This window comes from Cavia porcellus, unplaced genomic scaffold, assembly GCF_034190915.1.
Source record: "Cavia porcellus strain 051 isolate PalLab524CR breed Dunkin Hartley unplaced genomic scaffold, mCavPor4.1 scaffold_28, whole genome shotgun sequence".
Taxonomy (NCBI): Eukaryota; Metazoa; Chordata; class Mammalia; order Rodentia; family Caviidae; genus Cavia; species Cavia porcellus.
In genome coordinates this window covers 32,283,095-32,306,669 of record NW_026947511.1, presented here as the reverse complement: position 1 = coordinate 32,306,669, position 23,575 = coordinate 32,283,095, and the positions used below count along the sequence as shown (strand labels likewise).

General features: G+C 40.5%; 1 protein-coding gene across 2 annotated transcripts in view; it reads right to left on the bottom strand.

Annotated features, from left to right (window-relative positions):
* Adk (adenosine kinase) overlaps positions 1-23,575 on the bottom strand; it is a 500,383-nt gene that overhangs the window by 20,362 nt on the left and 456,446 nt on the right. For both annotated transcript variants that reach the window (XM_063238694.1, XM_063238695.1), the window contains exon 10: positions 10,850-10,936. In XM_063238694.1, coding sequence (XP_063094764.1) covers positions 10,850-10,936 — 87 coding nt within the window. The remainder of the gene's footprint in view (positions 1-10,849; positions 10,937-23,575) is intronic.

Sequence of the window (23,575 nt, the reverse complement as noted above, 5' to 3'; positions counted from 1 at the left end):
ATCATTTGGGGGATTAGTGTAACGGAACGTTCGCTCAGACAATCACATCTGTGAGAATGAAGTTGCACTTTCAAAATCAGGCCTTCTGTGTTTCTGCATTTAACAAGAGCAGTGGCTACTTAGCAGGGGCGGCAGCGGGCACCGCTCGGTCGGATCAGGCCACGCAGGCCCTCATGTCGGTGCCCACAGGTTGCTCAGAGAGCAAACATCTGGCAGGAAATTCCCACTTCGACTTGGCTAGCTCAGACTATCCAGCTGTGACAAACTAGTGGCTTCCCTTTGCTGAAAAGTGCTCAGACATCAATTTTTCTTTTATTTTCTTGCAGTCCGGTCTGTGAAATTTTGTTTTGTTCTAACTTCCTGTTGACTGCTACTATTCACTAGAGATAACCAGTTCATATAAGAACTTTTGACCCATCTGCTAGAACAGGCATTTTTTAGGGAAGTGGAAATCAGCAGACGCTAAATTTTGCAGTAAGCTAAGTTACCATGCTGGCCAAGGTAAGGTCTGACCTAGCGCGTGTTTGCGTAATGAAAACCACAGCGTGACCAGTGTCAAAGGATGCAGGTTTGACCTGGACCAGCAGCCAGTTCAGAGCCACAGCCCCTCATGGCACACTCACGAGGGCACACTCAGCATGAATGGCACCACTGTGCCTCGACTTTCGGAATACACGGCCGTGTGGTCAGGGCTAAGATCATTGAGGGTGGCTTATTCCCTTGTGGTGGCTGACAGTGAGAACTTGTTCAGTTTTACTAATATAGCTTGAGACACTGTATTTAAATTAACAAAACCTTTGTGCTGGGGTGTGGTAGCTCATACCTGTAGTCCCAGCACTGGGGGGGGGGGGGTGGTGGTGGGGAGGCTGAGGCAGGAGGATTGTTGTGAGTTTGAGACCAGCCTAGGCTACAAAGTGAGCTCAAGGCCAGTCTGAACTGCACAGCGAGACCCTGCCTCAAAAACAGAAAAAACAAAACAAACAAAACAAAAAACTACTAAGACCAAAGCCTGTCTAATTTAAAAACACCCACTAGGGTTGAAGTTGTAGCTCAGTGTCAGAGGACCTGCTTAGCATGTGCTGGGCTCAATTCCCAGCACCCAAAACAAAACAAAATAAAACAAAAATCTCAACCAAACCCCAAACTCCTCATTAGCACAAAGGCAGCAGTTAGAATAAGATGAGAGCAAACTTGTTCATGTGAAGCTGTAGGTAATTCATTGCCAGGTAACTAATTTTGCTACTATTTAACTCAAAATTTAAAAATTTTCACTTGATTAAATGACAATTTCTTTTTGGTACCGAGGGATCACACTCACAACCTTGCACTTGCCAGTCAGGCGCTTACGCCACTGAGCTAAACCTGGTCTCTAAATGACAATTTCCATTGTGCTATGATTCTAAAATTGTTAAAAGTATTTGATGAATGGTTTTGTTCTGTACTGTTTTGTTCAATTTTATTATACCTGATGATATAGGCAATTCTTTTTAAGGTAGCAAGAGGCATTATGGTAACCATCGTTGATTACCTTGTATTCTGTTTTTACATCATGTACTATGTCCATCCTTTGTTTTGACTGACTGCTTTGTTTTGTCACATTTGGTTTTATTCTCTTCCAAAAAAAAAAACAAAGTAATAAGAACTGTGGGAGTAATAAAACCCAAAATGTGTAAATGTTATTGTAAAAAAGAGAGGAAAAGAAAGTGCTCTAGAGGACATAACTGTAAGTGTGTTTAGATGACCATATTACTAAGTTTTTGTTGGATCATTGAATACAACTGTTTGCAGTCTCACTGTTTGAATGTCCACTTTGTATGCTTTAATTTTGTAACTTTGAACAACTATTTCTAAGATGACAATATGTAATCTATTAACTAGTGATTTCTTACTTTTTTTTGAAATTCTGTATTACTTGTACCCTTTTACTGTTTTGTTTTTCTTTCTTTAAATAAAATTTTAAAAAAAGTATTTGATGACAGAAACTTTTTTTTTTTAAGAATGCTAAAATCTCTGAGCTACATTCCCCAATCCTACTCTTTTTTAAAAAATTAATTAATGTTTTTGTACTGGGAATCGAACTCAGGACCTTGCACTTGCCAGGCAGGTCCTATGCTGCTGAGCTATCTATGCCTGGCTCTCTTTTCATTTTTGTGGATTTTTTTTTTGTCTTTTGAGGGAGGGTCTCCCTAAGTAGTTCAGGTTGGCCTTGAACGTGTGATGATCCTCCTACCTCAGCCTCCGAAGTCCGAGGTTACAGGTGTGCGCCACCATGCTCAGCTCATTTCCAGCCCTTTTCAATTTTTTTTTTTTTTTACCGGTACCAGGGATTGAACTCATGACCATGCACTTGCAAGGTAGGCGCTTATGCCACTGAGCTAAATCCCCAGCCCCTCAATTTTTTTATTTTGAGACAGTGTCTTGGTAAGTGGCCCATACTAGCTTTTAACCTGACTCATTCTCCTGAGTAGCTGGGATTACAGGCCTGTACGACTGTGCCTGGCTTAGAAAAGGTTTTAATTTGTCGTTTATTTCATGGGCTAAAAACAAAATACATCTTACTCTATAAAATATCAACATTAACGGGACAATAGTCTGTGTTCATACCCTAGCTGCTAATTGGGTAGGCACATTGCTACTTTTTCTTTTACATAGATCTTTCCTGTTAAATAGTCTCACAGATCAAAGGTTGTACTTCATACAAATTATTATGCAGTTTGGAAGTTTGTGTCTACTGAAATATTTGACCTGGCTAAGATTCTTGCTAGGTAACAAGGTTGGTTAGACTCTTCATCAGTGCTAGACAAATGTAATTTCATTTATCTAGAAATTATATGAAGGGTAGGGGATGTAACCCAGCAATAGAGCACTTGCTTAGTATGTTCCAGGAGCTGGGTGTGATCCTCAGCATGACAAAAACCAAGCCAAAACAACTCCAGAATCAACCAACCAAACACCACCACCACCCCAACAAAACCTTCTCCCTCCTCGCTCCCTAAGCGAATAAAAGCACATTATAAAAAGCACTTAGACATCATTGAGGCATATGAAGCTTTGATGTCACATGTCAAAAAGTGATAATTTATTACCCACCTCCAAGTATACCCAGTATACACATCACTATTTAGTGTGTTCCTTCTTGGGACTATTTATTTATTTTTCTCTGAGACAGGGTTTTGCTGCACATTTTATGCTGGTCTTGAATTCACTTTGTAGCCCAGGCTGATCTTGAACTTGCAGCAATCCTCCTGCCTCAGCCTCCCGAGTGTTGGGATTACAGGCATGCACCAGCGTGCCCGGCAAGAACAAGGTTTAAAATTGAATGTATTTAGCTTTATAAAAACGTAACTTTTGGGGATTTAGCTCAGTGGTTTAAGTGCCTGCTTGGCAAGCGCAAGGTCTTGAGTTCGACCAAAAAAACCAAAACCAAAAACAAAAAACCTTACTTTTATTGTTCCTACCAATTTTTAATTTGATACTGAATAATGAAAACTCTGTTATACAATACACTGGCACCCGTCTAGAGACCAGTGGTTAGGAAACCACTTTGGCTACTTTTCCATGTGCTTGGAGAGGAAAAGATGACTGAATAATAGGCGGTTAAAAAAGGTGGCTAGGGGTAAGAACTTTTGGATCAGATTTTGGGTCTGAATCTGGCTTTCAGTGTGATCTTGGGCAAATTACTTAATCCCATAGGCTAATCCTTGGCGCGGCTGCCAACTGACAGATTTAGAAGGTCAACTGAAGGAGTATTTGTTTTAGGTCACTAAGGTTTAGAGGTGGTTAGTTACGTATTGGAAACTAACTAGTATTGTAAGAATCAGCCAGATAAGGTCGATGAAACTGACCAGATCCATGTAATTGCATCCATGTAGGATTCAAGTTATTTTCAGTTGGTTCCCTGCTATTCTAGGTCAGGAAACCAATGCATATGTATTTTGTCATGTCACAATCCTGAGAAAATGAACTTTAGAAATGTTATTTATGACAGTTCCTCTGGCCCTCTGCCACTAAATAAAATCTTTTCATATCAGCATATTTTTCTTGAAGTGAACATCTCTCGATAATCTTCAAATATGGGAAAGCCAAGGTTCACACTGGAGCTCTGCTGTCTGATACTGTGGCATGGCTCAGATCATCTGTCTTCTCCAAGTTCCCACAAGATAAGGGCCTTTGAATTCCGTCACCCATTTACAAGTGCTTTTGATGGAGGTCATCTGTGATATTAGATCTCAGAGGGAACATCTGTATCTTATGAGACATTCCAGACCTCACCCTAAAATCATCCTGTATTTCATGTGAGCTGAAGTGATTTCTGTCTCTTCCTTCCTTCCTCCTCCTCCTCCTCTTTCTTCTTCTTCCTCTCTCTTTCTCTGTCGTGTGAGTCACAGCTAGAGAAGGATAATCTTTACCTCTTTTAACTACCAAAAACTGAAGTAATCATTGGTTGGGGTCCTTGAAATTTGGTTCTAGTCCAACTTCAGCTCCTCTGGTCTGCGGATCTGTAACACTGGCGTAGCTCGTTATGTGGCAGCCTGTGACTTTGCAGGGTGTGAAGATCTTTTCCCTTCCCTTCCATGAGCTTGATCTGCTATCTGTGGTGAATATTTCATATTCTTAATTACCAAGTCAATTTCATGCTTCCTTTGATGGTTCCAAGGCAAAGTTCTGCTTTAGAAATAAAACACAGAGAGGTCCTCCTGTAGGAGAAGGACACGGCCAGGTGGAGCTGCTGATGCAGGGTTGTTCACCAGTGGGCAGCTGACACTGTGGTTCCCACCGAGTGACCCTTCGCAGACAAGGGGTCCATGCAGGTTCTGACTTTTGATTAAGAAGTGTGGGGAACAATGTGTTGAGCACTCATTAAGTTATTTTCTACAATTAAGAATGAAGAAAAAAAAAAAAGATAAAAAGGGGCTGGGGATTTAGCTCAGCGGCATAAGCGCCTGCCTCAAAAGTAGGCAGTCGTGAGTTCGATCCCTGGTACTGGTAAAAAACGAAAAAAGCCAAAACAAACAAACAAACAAACAAACAAAAAAACAAGAATGAAGGAAGGAACTGGATGTGGTAGTGTATTCCTGTAATTCCAGTGAGTTCAAGGCTGGCCTGGGCCACATAGTGAATTCAAAGTCAGCCCGAACTACACAGCGAGACCCTGTCTTAAGGGGGGAAAAAATAGGAGAGGGAGCTGCAAATGTATGTTTTGGGGCAAATGAAAATGGTGAAGACAGAAAATATGGATAATGAGAGCATTCCTGTGACTCAGAAGTACAGGTGTTACATAGAAGCAGCAGAATCCTTGTTCTTGGAACGATTTTTTGTTTGAAATCCAAAATCTTTTCTAAACATGAGTTACCTAAATTAATATTTCTTTTTATTAGATGATAAATAAGATAATTCTTTACATTGAGATTGTGAGTAGCCATTTGTGTATCATGGTAATCTCTTATGACATTTCCTCCTATAAAGCTGTAAGGAGAATTTTGGAACATCTGAACTCCTCAGAGGCAGCACAGTGATTTTACCGTTACTTCTGAGTTGCAGAAGGCTCTTGGCCGTTTTTGATGAAGGTTTGGTTATCTCAAGCACGCTGATCCTTCTGTGAGGTCTCCAGTCTTTTATTTGAGAGTCACCTACTGCACATGCACCGAATCTGCCAGAGGCACCCTCACTCTCGGCCTGAAGGTGATTTGTAGGTCCAGTCCATACACTTACAGCTCACATAAAACACCCGACGAACTCATATTAGATTAACACAGGCTGGTATTGACAGCCCAGTGGGAACGTATTGATTAGGGCCCCTTTCAGGTTATTTGTTATGATTTTTCTTCTCAGTTTCATTTACTGAGAAGACACAGGGGAAGAGATTTCACTGGGAACAATGACAGAGCCTGTCACAAAATGTTCTCAGTGTTTCCATTTGTTACTATGGCAGTGACAAAGAGGGTTCCAAATGAAAAGGCAGGCCTGCTGTGACAAAGCACAGCAGGACAACACAAGAAATTTTCTCCTGACCTGGGAAATTAGGAAATCATACTCGGAGATTATAGAATTGTCTCTATTTCAAAAGGTACCTGGGCTTCTGAGAAGAACGTGAAGAGTGGTTCCATCAGGACTGGCCGGGGACAGATAAAGAGCAAAGGTTACAAAGTGCTTAAGACCTCCAAAGCGGAACAAGGAAGTGTGCTTGTCAGGGCTAGGGGGATTGTCACTGCCACTAAACCCTCGAGATAGGCAGAACTACGAATTTAATTTATGTACATGTGGGGTACTCATTTAAAAATTACACATGAAAATCCCTGACACAGTCGTGTATCTTTGAACTGCATGAAAGAAACACATGGCCCTCTGGTATTCAGCTATGTAATTAGCACGTGGGAGCTGGAGGGATGATTTATCCAAAAACCTGAAATTTATGAAAAGAAAATTACTGTCCTTCTGAGAGTTAAATCACCATAAAGTAGACTGGAATACAGATATGCAAAGTCACAAAGAAGGAAATACTCTTAGGCCAGCAAAACTTGAAAGTAACAGGATGAATATATTATCTCTCTAAAGATAGACTGTGTCAATCAGAAAGAGATATGTTAATTAGGCAGTGAGGCAAAGGAAAAAAAAAAACTTAAAAGTTGTCCTGGCCTCTCTATTTGTGTTTAGGGTCAGGAGAGTTTAACAGCTGGAGTCATCTCCAGTTCCAGTGGAGAAGTTCTCAGGGGTGTGGATGGGAGCAGAGGGTTTTAGCCAATGATTTTTTAAAAAGTATTTCAAACTAATAAGACCATTTCTACTGTAGGGAGCTTAGCCTGGTACCAGTGAGCACCCCTCAAATAAAACTGTGCTTATTTGGATTCCATGCTAACCAAGCAGGCTTATGATGTCGCTTTCTCTATCTCTGTAATGCAATCGATTCTACTTCTTAGCAAAAGCTGCTGGTTCTGAGTCACCAGAGACCACGGACCTTCGATTCTGTTGTTTCAGTTTCTCTTTCTCTTATGCAGTAGCTACCTTAGATTCCTCCGCACTCTTTCAGATAATAAAAGTCCCCTTCCTTCAGTCTGCGCAGATAACAGGAAGATTCTGTGTGACAAAAAGTAGCTTTTGTCAGGAGGGCAGGCCTGTGGTTCTGTCCCTTTTAATGATGAGTCTTCTCCAAATGTCTGGAGAGCAGTGTAATGAAATGGAGATTCCCTTACTTGAGAGCAGACTGCCTGGGTTTGAACCCTGCCTCTGCTACGAGACCACGGGCAGGTTTTCCAACTGCTCTTTGGCTTAGTTTGCTAATCAGCAAAATAGAGTAAAAAAACCAAAACAAACAAACAAAAAAACCCCACAATTGTGAGAGGATTTTTCTGAACACTGAATATATTGTTAATATACGAGAAATGCCTGGCCATTAGTGTACCATATGAAGGGTACACATAGATTGTGCCAAATATACCAGCCCGAGGATCCATCCATTAACTGTGTGCTTATCTCATTGCATGCCAGTGGTTTTCAAGACTGATTATCCGGGAACTAGGCAGAGTCTGTTTAAAATGAGAAAACTGGCTTCTACTGGAGGGATTACCGGCCTGCCTTCTATGTTCTCTACTCTGTGCAGTGAAACCTGGATCCGCTGGAAATAAAGTGAGGAAGCTGGCAGTGCTCACAGAGGGGTCAGCAAACTACAGCCAGTGCGCTGAATCCAGCCAGTGGCCGGCTAGAAAGCAAAGAAAGGTATATACCTATCTTCGTTTGTTTGTTTTTGTTGTTTTGAGACAGGGTCTCACTAGGTAGTCCTGGCTGGCTTTGAACTCACTATGTAACCCAGCCAGGCCTTAAACCCATGGTAATCTCATGCCTTAGCCTCCTGAGTGCTGGAATTTCAGGTGTGCACTACCACATCTACTATATATATATATATACATATATATTTTTTTTTTTGTCTTTTTCCTTTTTATCAGTATTGGGGATCGAACTCACGACTGCCTGCTTGCAAAGCAGGTGCTTGTGCCACTGAGCTAAATCCACAGCCTCCTACTTTTTATATTTTAAGTATTATAAAATTAAAGAAAAAATCCAAGCAAGACAAGAAAATGAGCAGTATAACCTGTATGTTAGTTGCAAAAATTAAACTATTCACTATCTATTCCTTTACCAAAGAGAAAAAAAGTGTAGACTCCTGTCTCTAGGCCTATTTCTTTTGTACTTACCTAACTATATACCTTAGCAATAAATCTAATGAGGTTAGGTAAGTGGAGACAGATACGAAGGTGGAGCCTCTACAGAAAACTCCAGCTGCTTTGATGGAGCTCACTCATCTCCATAACCGCAGTGTGCCTGGGAGTGGGCTCTCCTGCCCTCTTCAGCCTCTCCAGCCCTCAGTGTCCACGCATTCTTACTGGGCGCAGCACTGGCAGCTTTACAGATAGGGAGGCATGTGCTATTGTAGGCTGAGGAAGCCCAGAGCCCTTGGATCAGCTTCGGTAGTTTACTAGGTTACCGTCATATCTGACAGTCCTTGTGTCCTACTGAATGTCAATGAAATAGAATATTTATTTTACAGATCCTAAAGTACTTGAGTAATGTACACACAGGGTACAGGTGTCAAGTGTCTAAGTTTTTGGACTATGATTCTTTTTATTTTTTTGGTCTTTTTGAGCTTTGAGGAATCTAATGCTTTCTAGAGAAAGCTATGCAGCTCAGGCTGGCTTTGAGCTTATTTTGTAGCCCAGGCTGGTCTGGAACTTGCAACCATCCTCTTGCCTCAGCCTCCCAAGTGCTGCGACTATACGTATGTGCCACTATGCCCAGCTGGACTACGATTCTTGATTCAGTCAACTTTCAACCAGAAAATTGCTACTGTATCCTTGCTTGGTGCATTGGCCTGTACCTATAATCCCAGCTATGGGAGACGCTGAGGTAGGAAGATCAAGACCAGCTTGGGGCAACTTAGAAATGCTGTCTTAAAAGAATAAAAAAAAGAGGGGGCTGGCGGTTTAGCTCAGCGGCATAAGCACCTGCCTTGCAAGCAGGTGGTTGTGAGTTCAATCCCCGGTACCGATAAAAAGGAAAAAAAAAAAAAAAAAAAAAAAAGAATAAAAAAAGAATGTAGGTACCATTGTTACCCCCCCATTGATATACTTTAAAAAAAAAACAATAGCCAGGCATAAGGGCCTGCCTAGCAAGTGTGAGGTTGTGAGTTCAATCCCCAGTACAAAAAAACAAACAAACAAACAAAAAAAAATGAGCTGGAGACATAACTCAGTGGTAGAGCCCTTGTCTAACATGTGTGAAACCCTTGGTTCACTCCCAGTATTATCAGGGGATGGGTTAAGGAGAGAAAACTACTATTGTCCTTAATGTATTATAAAATATGGCTTAATTCTGAATAAAAATATATATTCACATATATGTATATACACACATATACATAAATACATATACAGAGTTTCACTACACAGTTCAGGCTGGACTTGAGCTCACTTTGTAGCCCAGGTTGGCCTTGAACTCACAGTGATCTTCCTGCCTCAGCCTCCTGAGTGCTGGAATTACAGATGTGTATCATCATGCCCAGTGTGAATAAGATATTTTTAGTTTATATAGATTTATAGCTCCAAAGAGCATGGAATAGGATTTTTTTTTTTTTTGTCTTTTTGAGACAGGGTCTCATTATTCAGTTGAGGCTGGCCTTTAGTTCACTTTGTAGCCCAGGCTGGTCTCGAACTTGCAAGGATCCTCCTGCCTCAGCCTCCTGAGTGCTGGGATTATAGGCATCATGTGCCACTATGCTAGCCTAGGAATAGGAAAATTAGTTGCAAAATATTCTAAAGGTACCTATGATATAGCTCAGATGAAGGAAATAAAAAAATGCAAGCTTGATAGTGAAACAGAATGTTACCTTTTGTATGTACTCTTTCCAGAGAATATAAGGGCATGTGTGTTACAGTTCATTTAAAATCGGGGTAACAATGAGTGGTTTCAGGAAAAAAATTTTTTTGACAAACATCATTAAAACAAAGGAATATTAAAATATTAAATTAAACTATCATACAAAACTAAGTTTCCCATGAGTCATATTATCCTCCAGGAAAAGGGAGCACTAGCCACCCCCATTTGCCTTTTTACCTTGCTTGATACTATGAGAAAGAAAGAGATCAGGGGAGACCCCTTTGGGCTATCTTTGAGGAATCTAAACCTTCCTGCAGAAAGCTAACCTAGCTTAACTGCACTTTAACTGTAAGGAATTTAGACTCATCAAAAGAACCTTTGAATCGGATTTCAGATCAATCTAAGTCAGCAAGCTAAAAACCTGTGTCTTGATCTTATTTTTGAGTATTCATTCGTAAAATGATCTAGTCCTTATCAAATCTGCTAGTTTTCACTGAGTCTAAAGTAGGCCAAAAGTTAACCCTTTGCAGGAATAAACGCCACCATTGTGTTAGAAACAGCTGGATAACCAAAGGATACAATGTAAAGACATCAGCCTCAGTTATTTGCATGCTGCTGGGTATTCATCGCAATTTGTTTTAAAGAACAACAACGTGTTAACATTTCGGCCCAAAGGGCTCTGAATGTACTGTCTACTGTACTTGATGCAGCTTGCTTATGCAATGTTCTGACAGATACAATTAATCTTGTGAAAATGACTGGGGTGTAGCATAATAGCAAATTATCATTGCCAAACACACATTTTTCCTGGAGTACAATCCCCTCCTAATACAATGGTCGTGGCAGATGGAAAGAACATTAGGAGTTAATTATTTAAAAGAAGAAATTAAAAGTTATTAAGTTAATAAATCTTGGCTACGCAATACAGAGCAGGGTTAAAACGTTTAACTTATAAGTAAATAGGAAATAAGTGAGTCTGTACCTCCAACGAATGCATCTCCAGCTCCATTGGTGTCAACAATTTCTTTCTGGTCTTGATCCAAGACAGGAAAAGCAGTGACTTCACTTTCTGCAATTAGAGCCAAAGAAAGGCAGACTGACTTCTTTTTGTTACACTCAATACAGTGTCTGAGCGCCCCTGAGTAAAGTTGGATGCTCCTTCCACGTCCACCATTCAGAGAGTCACAAATTTTGTGTTCTATATTAGAACACTTGGAAACCAGCATTCAGAGTCACATGCAAGCAATACTCTTTGTGATTTTAGGCACACAGACCCTCTACGTGACTTGTGAGAGCTACTCCTAGGTGGCTCATGTTTTGGGTTTGATTACAAGTGGCAGTAGTGCCTTTTTTGGGCAGCACAAATGGCGGCCCAGAGACTACGACCTAAAAGAGTGCTTGTATAGAATGGATCATGGTCTTTAACAAAGTTCAAGCTTGACTGCATTTATGGCAGTTAAATCTTGGGTAGAGCTAAAAGTTATAAATTTAAAAACTTTGAGTAGTGAGTCTTGGGTGCTCCTCTACAGAAAGTCACAATGGAATTATAAAAACCTCCCTGCTATTCAGTTGCGGTACTTCATGCCAAGGTGTTACACTATTGATGTTAGTAGGCTTATAGCAAATAAGCTAATCTGGTGACTCTTTGGCAGAGGAGTCACGGTCAGCTAACCAAAGGGAAGCAACCTCAAATGCATGGGCAGAACAAAAGAGACAGCACGAGGCGTGCTCCTTTTGGTGCAGTCTGGAGCCAGGCTTGTTTTGACTACAGAGTAAGCTAATGTAATACTTTCTGCGTGGCACATGGTAGTTCTGGAGTTATTTGTGATGAAATCTGGCTTACAGGACATCTGCAAGTGATTGGACAGTGTTTTTTTCTTTTATTGGGGGTGGAATTTCTGTAATCACAAATTTGTATTTCTTATGGGGACAGACAGGGCTGCTGTCTTGCCAAGTTCAGTCTCTCCTAAGAACCAGAAAGAGGTAGAAGGGATCTTGGAAACCTTAAAAAAAAAATCTGAACACCCAATCTCAAGAAATATAAACAGCACATTCTAATCTTTTGCTACCTACTACAATTGAATACTTTCAACAAGAGGCAAAAACAGGTATCTTAATAAAGAGGACTCGTTTATTTAGTGATCCCTTTGACTACTAACAAAAGAAGTGACTCTATACAAGCTACTTACACCAGAAGCATCCATTTAAACTTTTAGTTTAAACTTTTAGTGACTAAACTTTCCACACTTTGCAACACGAGGACCTGCACAATGGTTAGTAAGATTTTGATTAATTGGCAGCTAAGGCACAAATATACACGATTAAACTTTCTAGGGAGTTTACAGTATACATGGCAACATGGATCACAAAAGGGAGATATAACCAAGCTTTATTAGAAATAATTGGGAAAGGGCTACTGTCTGACTTAGGAAAAATATCTGTACCGTAAGTATTTATAGAGAAATATGGTTTTACTACTTCCAAGTACAATTCATACTCTAAAGGGAACTCACAGCTATGAACGTACAATAGGAATTAAATAAAGTGAGCTAAGTTAATGACGCCGTTACTGTTTTTGTTTTTTAAGATAGAGTCTCTTGCTATGTAGTACTCAAAGTTGACCTCAAACTTGTAGTGATCCTCCTGCCTCAACCCCTGAATGCTAGGATGGCAGAAATGTGCTACAATGTTGGCTAGATAAGGTCTGATTTATGCATAAAACCTAATTTATAGTGGAAGAAATTATTTTGAAGTTTTTTTTTTTTTTTGTCTTTTTGAGACAGGGTCTCGCTATGCAGTTCAGGCTGGCCTTGAGCTCATTTTGTAACCCAGGCTGGTCTCAAACTTGCAACGATCCTCCTGCCTCGGTATCCTAAGTGCTGGGATTACAGGCATGCATGTACCACCACGCCTAGCTCTTGAAGTTTGTTTTTAAGAGCAAACTAAACTGGTCTACACTGCTGAAAATTCTAAATAAATGCAATTTTAGTTTTTTCTGGGTATGTGTGTGCTGGTCATTGATATGCTACATCTTTTTTCTTTTTTGGGGGGGGTACTGGGAATTGAATTTGGGATCTTGTGCTTGCCAGGCAGGCACCTGTGTCACTGAGCTATATCCCTGGCCCAATATACTATATCTTTTGTTGTCATAGATAGTTAAATTTCCTGAAACATAGTCAAATTACTTTCCATCTGTCATTCTTACTAGTACAAATAAGTAAGAATATTATGTATGTAGGAGACGTACCATAAATTCTGTGTAGATAGAGTACTGTATTATGAGAACTCTCTTCAAAATAATGATCCTGAAATGTGTTCTGAGTCACTGAAGGAGGAGTACACAGTGTTTAATAATGTTTAAATTCAATTACGCTTTTTGTACCTTCCACATTTCTGAAAGGTGCTGATCTGAGCTGGTTCACAGAACTGTTTAAAAAAACCCACATAAATAAATGACAATACTGACCAACACGACCTATTCCACGACCGTCCTCTAGACACTTTAGCATACAGAGTGTTCAGACGAAGCTCACGAACTCTCGAGACACTGAGAAGCACGGACACAGCTCAGCTGGTGAAGCCAAGCCCCTCACTCCTCCTGTGACCCACTGCCATCTATCTTTCTTGAGTGTGGAATGGGCTTCTAGCAGCTGTGGGAACAAGCAGCAGAAACGAGCTTTCCTTCCAATGTGAGTTTATTAGCACATGTGTTGCAGGACACAGTGTCTGTGTTTCTCTTGGGGGGTTGGCACACGTAAGTGGTACATTACACACATGCACCAACTCCAGCAAGGGATGGAAGCATCGTGTACTGCAAACATGATAGAAACTAGCTTTCTGTCTCTTTTGTTTGTTGGGAGACAGGGTTCCCCTGTGTCGCTGAGATTGGCCTTGAACTTACTACATAGTCTAGGCTGGCCTCCAACTTGTGGCAATCATCCTGCCTCTGCCTCCTGAGTGCTGGGTTTACAGGTGTGCGCCATCACACCTGTCTTTCAGACTTCTATAAGACCTACTTCAGTCATGAGCACCTCCGAGCAGACAGGTGACAAACAGTAGCAATTCAGTGGATATCAGATGTGTTTCACTTCAATTATTAGACAATTTATCAGGATACTTCATCCAAAATAATATAATTCATCTTACTTAAAAATGATCAATTTTGGGGGCTGGAGATTTAGCTCAGCGGCATAAGTGCCTGCCTTGCAAGCAGGCAGTCGTGAGTTTGATCCCCAGTACCGGTAAAAAGGAAAAAGACAAAAAAACAAACAAACAAACAAACAATTTTAGATGGTGTCTAGACAGCTTAAACAAACAATTTACTCTTCATTTGAATATGACACAAGGTCAGCACCCAATCTGACTTAAGAGGTTAGTCTAGCTAGAAAGAAAACACCTTCATGCATCTACTACAAAGTCAATCACAGAACAGAGTTGTGTTTGTACAAATGCCCTCTCAGATACAATATTTAATTTCAAAAAGTTGACTCAATGCCAAATAACTGGATTAAATGTGTCTGTATCCTTGCAACCACTGAGTTATATATTTTAGTATTATACATACATCCTCAAAATAACTAATATTCTCAAAAAGTTTTACGCCAAGTTTCCCCACCCCCCCAGAAGTGCGACTGAACCCGGTCCTTTATACTCCCCACATGCTTGCCCTTCTGTAAACTGTTTTTCTTCTGAGATGGCGCCTCCATCTGTAACTAGCATGGGCTGGGCTTGCTACACACTGGCTACTCTTTTCTGCCTCAGCCTCCTCCGGTGCTGGGATGAGAGACTTCCAAGTAGTTTAATTCAATGTTCTGCACTGGCTTGTTGATGCAGACTCTAAATTGTAGAGAAGTTTTAACAAAAGAAGATCCACAGCAGTTTGTTCTTCAAGATCAAAATATAACCCGTAATCCTAGCACTGGGTAGGCTGAAGCAGTATGCAAATTTGAGGCCCGCCTGGGCTACTTAGGGCATTCAAGGCCCTGAACTACATATCCAGATCCTGTTTCAAAACAAACAACCTGCCAGGGATTTAGCTCAGTGGCACAAGCATCTGCCTGGCAAGTGTGAGGTCGTGAGTTCAATCCCTGGTACAAAAAAGAAAGAAAGAAAACAAAGAAAACAAACAAACCAACAAACAAGATCAACATATAATTAAGCTGCCATCTGACTCAGTGACAAAAGACAGAAAAGTAATAAAGCTTCATCAGAAAGTGATAAGTATGATGGTGTAAAGCCCTGAACAGTTAAGATGCTCAAGAGAAGTTATTGTGTCCTGGTCATTCCACACAGTGAAGCAATTTAGAGCATGTTAATGTTTACTTTTTTTTTTTTTTTTTTAATTTTGACGGTAGTGGAAATACAACAGAACAAGACAGAACAAAGCCAACAGAGACAGTGCAGTGAAATTGGTACAGAATGTCATAGTAGGATACCGGGATAACAGTAATAGGTATCACAGTATATCTCGTTATCGTCACAATATTGTCCATTCAATCAGGTAAAGCAAAATCAAACCAAAGACAACAGTATAAAACCAATCGAAAGAGAATATTGAATAGAGTAAAACAACTGATCATATTGAAACAAAACAGTGAAAACAACATTTGCTTTCAAACAGAAGATAGAAGGAGATCCCCCATATTTGCTATATTGCATACGGTCATCCTCCCAAGAGATGCTGAGACCTCCGTGTGCAGTGCTAAGGGAGGGGTCGGGATGTTTGATTCCCAGCCTAGGCACCAGCAGGCTCACAGGAGCGGCTGACTGAGAAGTGCTTACCAAGAAGGCAGGTGAATTGCGTCTTTGTGCAGCCTCCTGGGTTCCACCATAGCTGTCTGTTTACTTGGTTTTTAAAAACCTTTTGTTTGGAAATTATTTTATTTTCTTGACAGGATTTCACTAAATTGTACACGCTGCTTTTGAACTTGTGATCCTCCTACCTCAGCCTCCCCTGAGTTCTGGGTTTACAGGTGTGTGCCACCATGCCGGTTAGATTGGAAAGAATTTCGACTAACAGAAAAGTTATAAGAAAAATACAAGAAATCTCCATGTAACACTGATACCGATTTACAGTTTTTTTGTCTTTTGGTATTGGGGACTGGACTGTGGCTCTTCTCACTGAGCTCTATCATCCTGGCCCTTGAGACAGGCTCTCACTACAGTGCCCAGTAGGGACTAGAACCTGCAACCCTCCTGCCTCAACTTCCCAAAGTCCTGGAGTACAGGAATGCACCACCACAGCCAGGTTGAAACATGTTGCCATACTGCTCTAAGGTTTTGCCTGATACATACATTACTATTCTTTCAAACCTTTGAGCATAAATTGTAGAGATTCTGTCCTTTACTCCTTACTTCTTCAGTGTACATTTCCTAAGAACAAAAGTATTCTGTTGAGTAACCACAGTACAGTTCATACATTTAGCCAACATTTTATCTGCTCCGTAGTCGACGTTCCAATTTTGTAAGTTGTTCTAGTTTAAAAGAGATTTTCTTTCATCCAGTACAGGATTTAGTCCAAAATCACAATTTGCTTTGAGTTGTGCTTGTTTGTTTTAATTTAACTTTCTGAACAGGTAATATATATTCATATGGTTCAGAATAAGTAGGCTATTTAAAAACTTCTTTCCCCCTCTGCCATTCAGCTGGTTTCTATTGCTCCTACCTCCCTATCTGGTTACGGCTTTCTTATACAGTCTTCAATTTCTCTTTGCATTTGTAAGCTTAACATTCCTATTTTTTCTCTTTATATAAAAGAAAGTATAACTTGACATTAGAGGGTTATACCATGACATTGGCATGGGCACTGATTTTTTTTTCCCCAAAAACATGGGCAGTTTTTTGCAAAACTAAGCAAAAAAGAATACGTTAAGCTAGATGCATCTGCACAACAAAGGAAGCAAATCAGTGGAGTGAAGGGATGAGCCCCAGGATGGGAGAAAATATTTTCAAACTACGCCTCTGATACAGGGAAATATCCACAATACACACGAAACTCAGTAATGGGAAAGTAAGTTTACCAGAAAGTGTACAAAAGGTCTGAGGGGGCATTTCTCAAAAGAGACCTAGAAAGGACCAAAAGCTCTGGGCAGGATACTCAACATCACTCATGGAAGGCAAGTGAAAAGCACAAGATGTCACCTGTTCCTTGCTAGAACGCCTGCCGTCAAAAGACAGCAGGTGCTGCTGGGGACACGGGGAAAGGCAACCCTTCAGCAATGCTGGTGAAGACAGAAATTAGTACAGCCGCAAAGAACACAGTACGAGGCGCCTCCCAGTGCTGCTGCTGCAGCTACAGAATAACCCAGCAAGCCCGCCTCTAGTTATATATCCCAAGGAAGTGCAGTCAGTACTTTGAAGAGATGCTGTTCACACGGATGTTTATTGTAGTATCATCCACAATTGCTAAGACACAGAATCAGTCTTGGTGTCCATCAACAGATGAATAGATACAGAATATATTGTAGCTGGGCACAGTGGTGTAAACTTGCCATCCCATGCACTGGGAGGCTGAGTCAGGAGGATCACAATTCCACAATTTCACAAGATTCTTTCTCAAAAAATAAAAAAGGGCTGAGACTGTAACAGTGTGAAGTCTCTGGGTTTCAATTCCTCATACTGGAAAAAACAAGTTGTACATATACATAATGGAATACTTTCTCAGCCATGAAAAAGTACAAAATTCTGTCACTGGATGAAAGTAGTGCACATTACACTCCATGAATAAGTCAGGCACAGAAAGGCAAACGCCACATGATGTCATTCCAGGGCGGGATTTACAGAAGGTGGGTCATAGAAGGACAAAGCGGAATGGCAGCTGCTGGAAGCTGAGCTGACGGGGAAAGGGGACAAATGAGATGTCAGTTGAAGGGTCTATAACTGCAGTCAGGAAAAAAGTCTAGAACAGGCAAATATGCAGGGGCAGAAGGTAGATAAGCACTGCCTGGGGGCCTGCGGGATTGGCAGGAGAGTCATTGGGGCAGGGGTGCATGTGTGTGTGGTGGGGAGAGCAGGGCGGGGAGGGAAGGGAGTTACTGATTGCTATCAGTTTCTTTCTTGGGTGATAAAAAAGCCCTAAAATTGATTAAGGTGATGTTGATGATCGCATAATTTGGTGAACACATTAAAACCACTGGATTCCATGCTTTCATTTTTTTAAAGGTGTCATACTAGCCAGCCTGCTCTAAACTGCATTTTTTTTCAGAGATCTTTCAGAGTCCTTTCCGAAGTAGTCCTTTGTATGGATGTATTATAATCTATTCCTTATGGATGGATTTTTAGGCCATTTTCAATTTTCCTGTTATCACAAATGTTGCAAAGCATTAACATTTTTATTTTAAGTAGATCTTACGTCAAATTATTATACTTAATAGTAGCCAAGTCAGTAATATCATCCTTATTTTAAACAGGGAACTTACATAAGGAAACTAAATTGTTTTGCTAATAGCATAATATACGTCCCTGTCAAAAATGAGAATCCAGGAAATGCTTTTCACTGGGACACATGCATTAGAACATGAGCAAAGACACCCTGCTCGGACTGCCCTAGTAAACAGGGGAATGAAACAGATGACAAACTCTGCTAATAATAGAGATTTATAGAACAATCCCAATTAACGAGGGCTTTTGGGGAATGAAGATCTCTGGGTTAATTTAATTTTCTGGTTAACTAAAGAAAAAAGCAGAAAGTCTTTTTAGTAGGAAATCTTTCTAAATGTATTAATATATTAATATACTATGACATCTCTGCTTTAATTAGTTTATTGAACTGAATGAAGTTTTTCTTTGATAACAGAGAATCTTACAGTATATTTTAATGTCATTATCCTGAACGCCAATTCTTTTTCTAGTTCCAAAGGTATAGCTCTCATGAAAAGGTTAAGTGAAATCACTGGAAGTCATACTGATTTAAGAGGGAAAAGCCTATGACTTTAGTCTGGTTTTGGCTCAGCTACTCTGTTCAATAGGTATTTATGAAGAGCCTAAAAAAGCAAGGCCTATCACATATCAGATACTCTATTAGGGACTTGGAATAGAGATGGAAATACGGGAGACAAAACTCCTGCTTTTATGAGGTCTACATTTTAGTGGAGACAAGCTACATCCAAGTAACAAATAAGATAATTTGATTATATTTTTTGTTTGTTTTTTGAGATAGGGTCTCACTATGCAGTTCAGGCTAGCCTTGAACTCATTATGTAGTCCAGGATAGTCTCAAACGCTGCAATCCTCCTGGCTTCAGCCTCCCAAGTGCTGGGACTACAGGTGTGTGCCACCACATCCAGTGGACTAAAATAATTTGAGATGTTAATAGATACCTCAGGAAAAAAAAAAAAAAACAAAAACAGGAGGTGATGAAGGAGGGAAGGAGGGTTAATTTATACAGGTGTTACTTTTTCAATGCGGAGGCGACTCCTGTGTTGAGGCTTCCATGGTAGGAATTGGCAAGGCCCAGATAGAGGGTTTGAGTGTGGAGGACATAGTGAGCTTAGCCTGCAAAGGTAAAGGCCCCTGTAACTGCAGAACAGTGAATGTGGAAGTTTCGTGGACTTTCATTCTATGAGAAACAGGAAACCACGAGAATGTTTTAAAAAGACAATCTCATCTTTGATTTAGAGAAATCATTCTGGCAGCCTTACATGAACTGTGATGACAGAGGCTGGCCTGGGGTCAGTGAGGACTGACCAGGAAACCCCGGGCAAGTCAGAGCACAGCTTACACTCAGTTTTGTTAAGCACAATAAACACTGCACCTCTCTCTTGTGCTACCACATGGATTAAGTATTAGCAATGATATGAAGCTCATTTTCTGTTGTTTTTTTTCATTTTTCATTTTTCATTTTTTTTTTTTTTAAATCGGCACCAGGGATCGAACTCATGACTGCCTGCTCGCAAGGCAGGAGCTTATGCCACTGAGCTAAATCCCCAGCCCCATGAAGCGCGTTTTCTAATACAGGCTCTAGTATAAGGTTTTCTTGTGAGCTTATTTTCTTCAATCAGGCAATAAGTATTCATTCAACAGTTGCTATGAGCTCTTCAGACTTTGTTAGGTTCTCCTGGGGGATGCGAGATAGACAGGAGGGCCAGGGATACAGCTCAGGGACACAAGTGCCTGTCTGGCAAGCACAAGGTCCTGGAGTTTGATTCTGGTATCAAAAACAAAGAACGAAGACAAAAAGCAGAGATATGGCAGAAATTAAGACATGATCTGTGTTTTCAATGAACTAAGAATTTAGATGCAAGGAGAAAGCTAGCAGGCGTCAGGGAATTTGTAAACTATCAGACAGCATGCTGCATGCAACTCCTACAGCAGTCCAAAGGAGGAAAGGGAGGATGTGAGCTTAAGGAGTAAACTAGAGGTGATTTCACAGAGAAGAGTGAACCCCACCTTAGGTTTTAAAGATGTGGACAACGGAGAGGAGAGAAAAAGACAGCTATACACGTTCTGGGACAGGCAGGGTCTGTTTATGTGGGGTGGTCTTGTCCTGATTTTTATCAGTGAAGACACTGGGGATTCGGGACTTTGCCAGCTGCCTAAATCATGGCAGGGAAGGTCTGCTGGACAAACTGAATGTGGGAAAAGCAGGAAAACGTGATGCCAAGGTTGCCATTCAAGGAACACTGCTCACACTTTGAGCAGTCATGGCGAAGAGTCACAGTGGGTAACTGACATTTAAATCCCTCCCTCTGGGTACTTTTAACTAAATTTGTAGAACAGAGGCGGGGTGACATGTGGTTAGGAAATGATCCGGGCTGCACAGGGGCAGATTTTAACTTTGCCATTTACTTCTGTTAACCAAGCTAAAGTTTCTATGCCTCAGTTTTCCCAGGTTTATGGGTTTTGTTTTGTTTTGTTTTTTTGAGCCGGCCTCACTATATAGCTCAGGCCGGCCTCATATTAACAGCAGTTCTTCTGCCTCAGTCTACCAAGTGCTGGGATTCCAGGTGTGTGCCACCATGCCTGGCTTCTCAGGTTTAAACAGGAGACAGGAATAATACATAATAGGAATTTTGTGAGATTAAATTAGTTACTATATACAAAAAGAGAGGAAGAATTGGCTCACAATAAGTACTCTAAATCTTTTGCAATGACAAAATGGACAAGAACATCATTCATCTTAAAATATGACTTTTAGATACAGGGATTCATTTAACACTGTTTCTTCCGCCGGCAGAGTAGTGCATACTTGTAATACCAGGGCAGGCTGAGGCAGGAGGATCTCTATGAGTTCAAGGCCTGAACTGCACAGAGGAGACCCTGTCTCTGAAACAAAACACAAGCAAAAACAGAAAGCCCAACAACAACAAAAACCTGTTATTTCTGTTTTTGTTTTTCCAGTATGTGGGATCAAACTCATGACTTGTGCTTGCCAGGCATATATTTGTGCTGCTGAGCTATGCCCCCACCCCCAAACCTATTTTTCTGAAGACACCGTTTCGACCTTGTGAACTTCTTGACTATATCACCATTTGCAGTAAAGTCTCTTAGTTTATTTATATTTCCTTCTCATTTTCTACAAATATTTCAAGTTAATGTTAAAATTTCCAGTGATGAATATAGACAGATAAAAGAATAAATGAACTTCTACTTTTAATGAAATTTTCTATCAGAAAGTGACCAAGAAAATGATAATAGGTGAAATTACTGCTCTTGAACCTTATTTCCTTTTGTTTGGCATAGATTTATTTTATTTTTGTTGAGACCAGGTCTTGGTATGTAGTTTAGGCTGGCGATGAATTCACTATGTACCTACACTGACCCTGAACTCACAGCAATCCTCTTGCCTCAGCCTCCCGAGTGCTGGGACTACATGTGTGTGCTATCATGTCCCTCTTGGTATATATTTATTTCTTTAAGAATTCTGATACTTTTGATAGGTCCATTCAATGAAGTACATTACTTTAGTTTTACTATACAGTCATTCATTTCATCCTGTTCTTTCTCTACTTCTTTATATGTTTCTGTTGCTTTCTCTTATCCAAAGAATTCATTTCCTTTGCTGGCCTACCTCATAGGTCACTGGCTATCGGTTATCATTTTGGGTGAGATTCCAAACTCTGATTTTATCAGCTATGCCCAAGAAAGGAGTTAGGCCTAGATAAGAAAGTCTAGCTGGGCAGGTGGGCATGGTGGCACACATCTGTGATCCTAGCACTTGGGAGGCTGAGGCAAGAGGAACTCTGCCTTAAAATAAACAAACAAAAACAAACACCGAAAACAATAAATAAATAAATAAAAAGAAAGTCTATACAAAGTTAATAACTTGATGATCCCAGCATCCAAGATTATACACAGTACAGTACAGGTAACCAGTAAATATTTCTTGAATAAACAGCAATTTTCATAAACACAAATCTGATTGCTTTATTCTCACGATAAAAACCACTTAATAATCCTTTACTGGATGAAGCCTTAACTCTAGGTTATGAATTAAGCTTACTGTTCAAACTTTATCTCTTGCCATTCTCCCACCGTGGCTGCTCTTTGGTGGCACTGATTTCCCTAGTGTACATGTGTAGCTATCTAACACACTTTGCTCTTGTCTTTTTAGTTCCAAATTCTAGCTAAAACATGTCCTCTTGGGTGTCATTCTGGGTCATCCAATAGAACAGATCACTTCCTCTCTGATGCAACATTCACGTGCTTCTGTGGGCATATTTATCTTTGTCATTATTTACAAGGATCTTTTTAACTAAATTATGAGGGCTTTTTTTTTTTGTACCAGGAATTGAACTCACAACCTCACACTTGCCAGGCAGGCACTGTGCCACTGAGCTGTATCCCTGGCCCATAAATTAAGAGCCTTTATGGGGGAGAAAGCACGACTTCATTTTATCCCCAGTGCTTGCTTAGCCCAGAACCTTCTATACAGTAGGACCTCAATTAACAATTTCTCCAAAAGTTAAGACCTATCCACAAACCGAGTTTTAGGATGAGTTTAGAAGAGGCATGGCCTTACATCAGCCCTATGGACTTTGCTCCAAAAGATTTGCAATGAGGCTCATTTTCCAGAGATTTCTCTTCTAACTTCATGCTACAACTGGTTTTCCTGGTAGGTCTTATTTTTTGGGAAACAGAACATTTATTACTGAATGACTATTTAGTAGGCTTTACGTTCCTTGATCCTGGTATCTGTCTCATATTTGTTTCTCTCCCAAAATCTAGAACATTATCAACTCTATAAATTTTGTCTAATCTTAAATATAAAGTACTTAACTATATTTCTCTAGCTTAGGTTAGTTTAAGAAATGGTGCTAGTGTTAAATGGCCCTGACTTTTAGAGTTCTTTAAGATTTAATTTAAGTCAAGTGACTGCATGAAAGAAAATCATGTAATTATTTAAAATTTAGAAGGTACGGAGCCAGGTGTGGTGGTGCACGCCAGTATTCCCGGCACTCAGGACACTGAGACAAGAGGATGGCTGTGAGTTTGAGGCCTGCCTGGGCTGCATAGTGAAACTCTGTCTCAAAAAGCCAAAACAAAACAAAAGAAAAACAAAATGTGTCTGGATTACCTTTCTGTAGTTGCTGGGACAAAATATCCAACACCCAAAATGAAGGAAGAAAAGGTTTATTTAGCTCTCTATTTGGGGAGGTTTCCATCCATAATCAGCTGGCTCCAAGGCAGGCTGGTGTGGCACCAGGGCAACATTTCAAGGCAGTAGCCAGGCAAAAGCAGCCAGAGGAAAAGGGGAGAGCAGCAGGCCTCT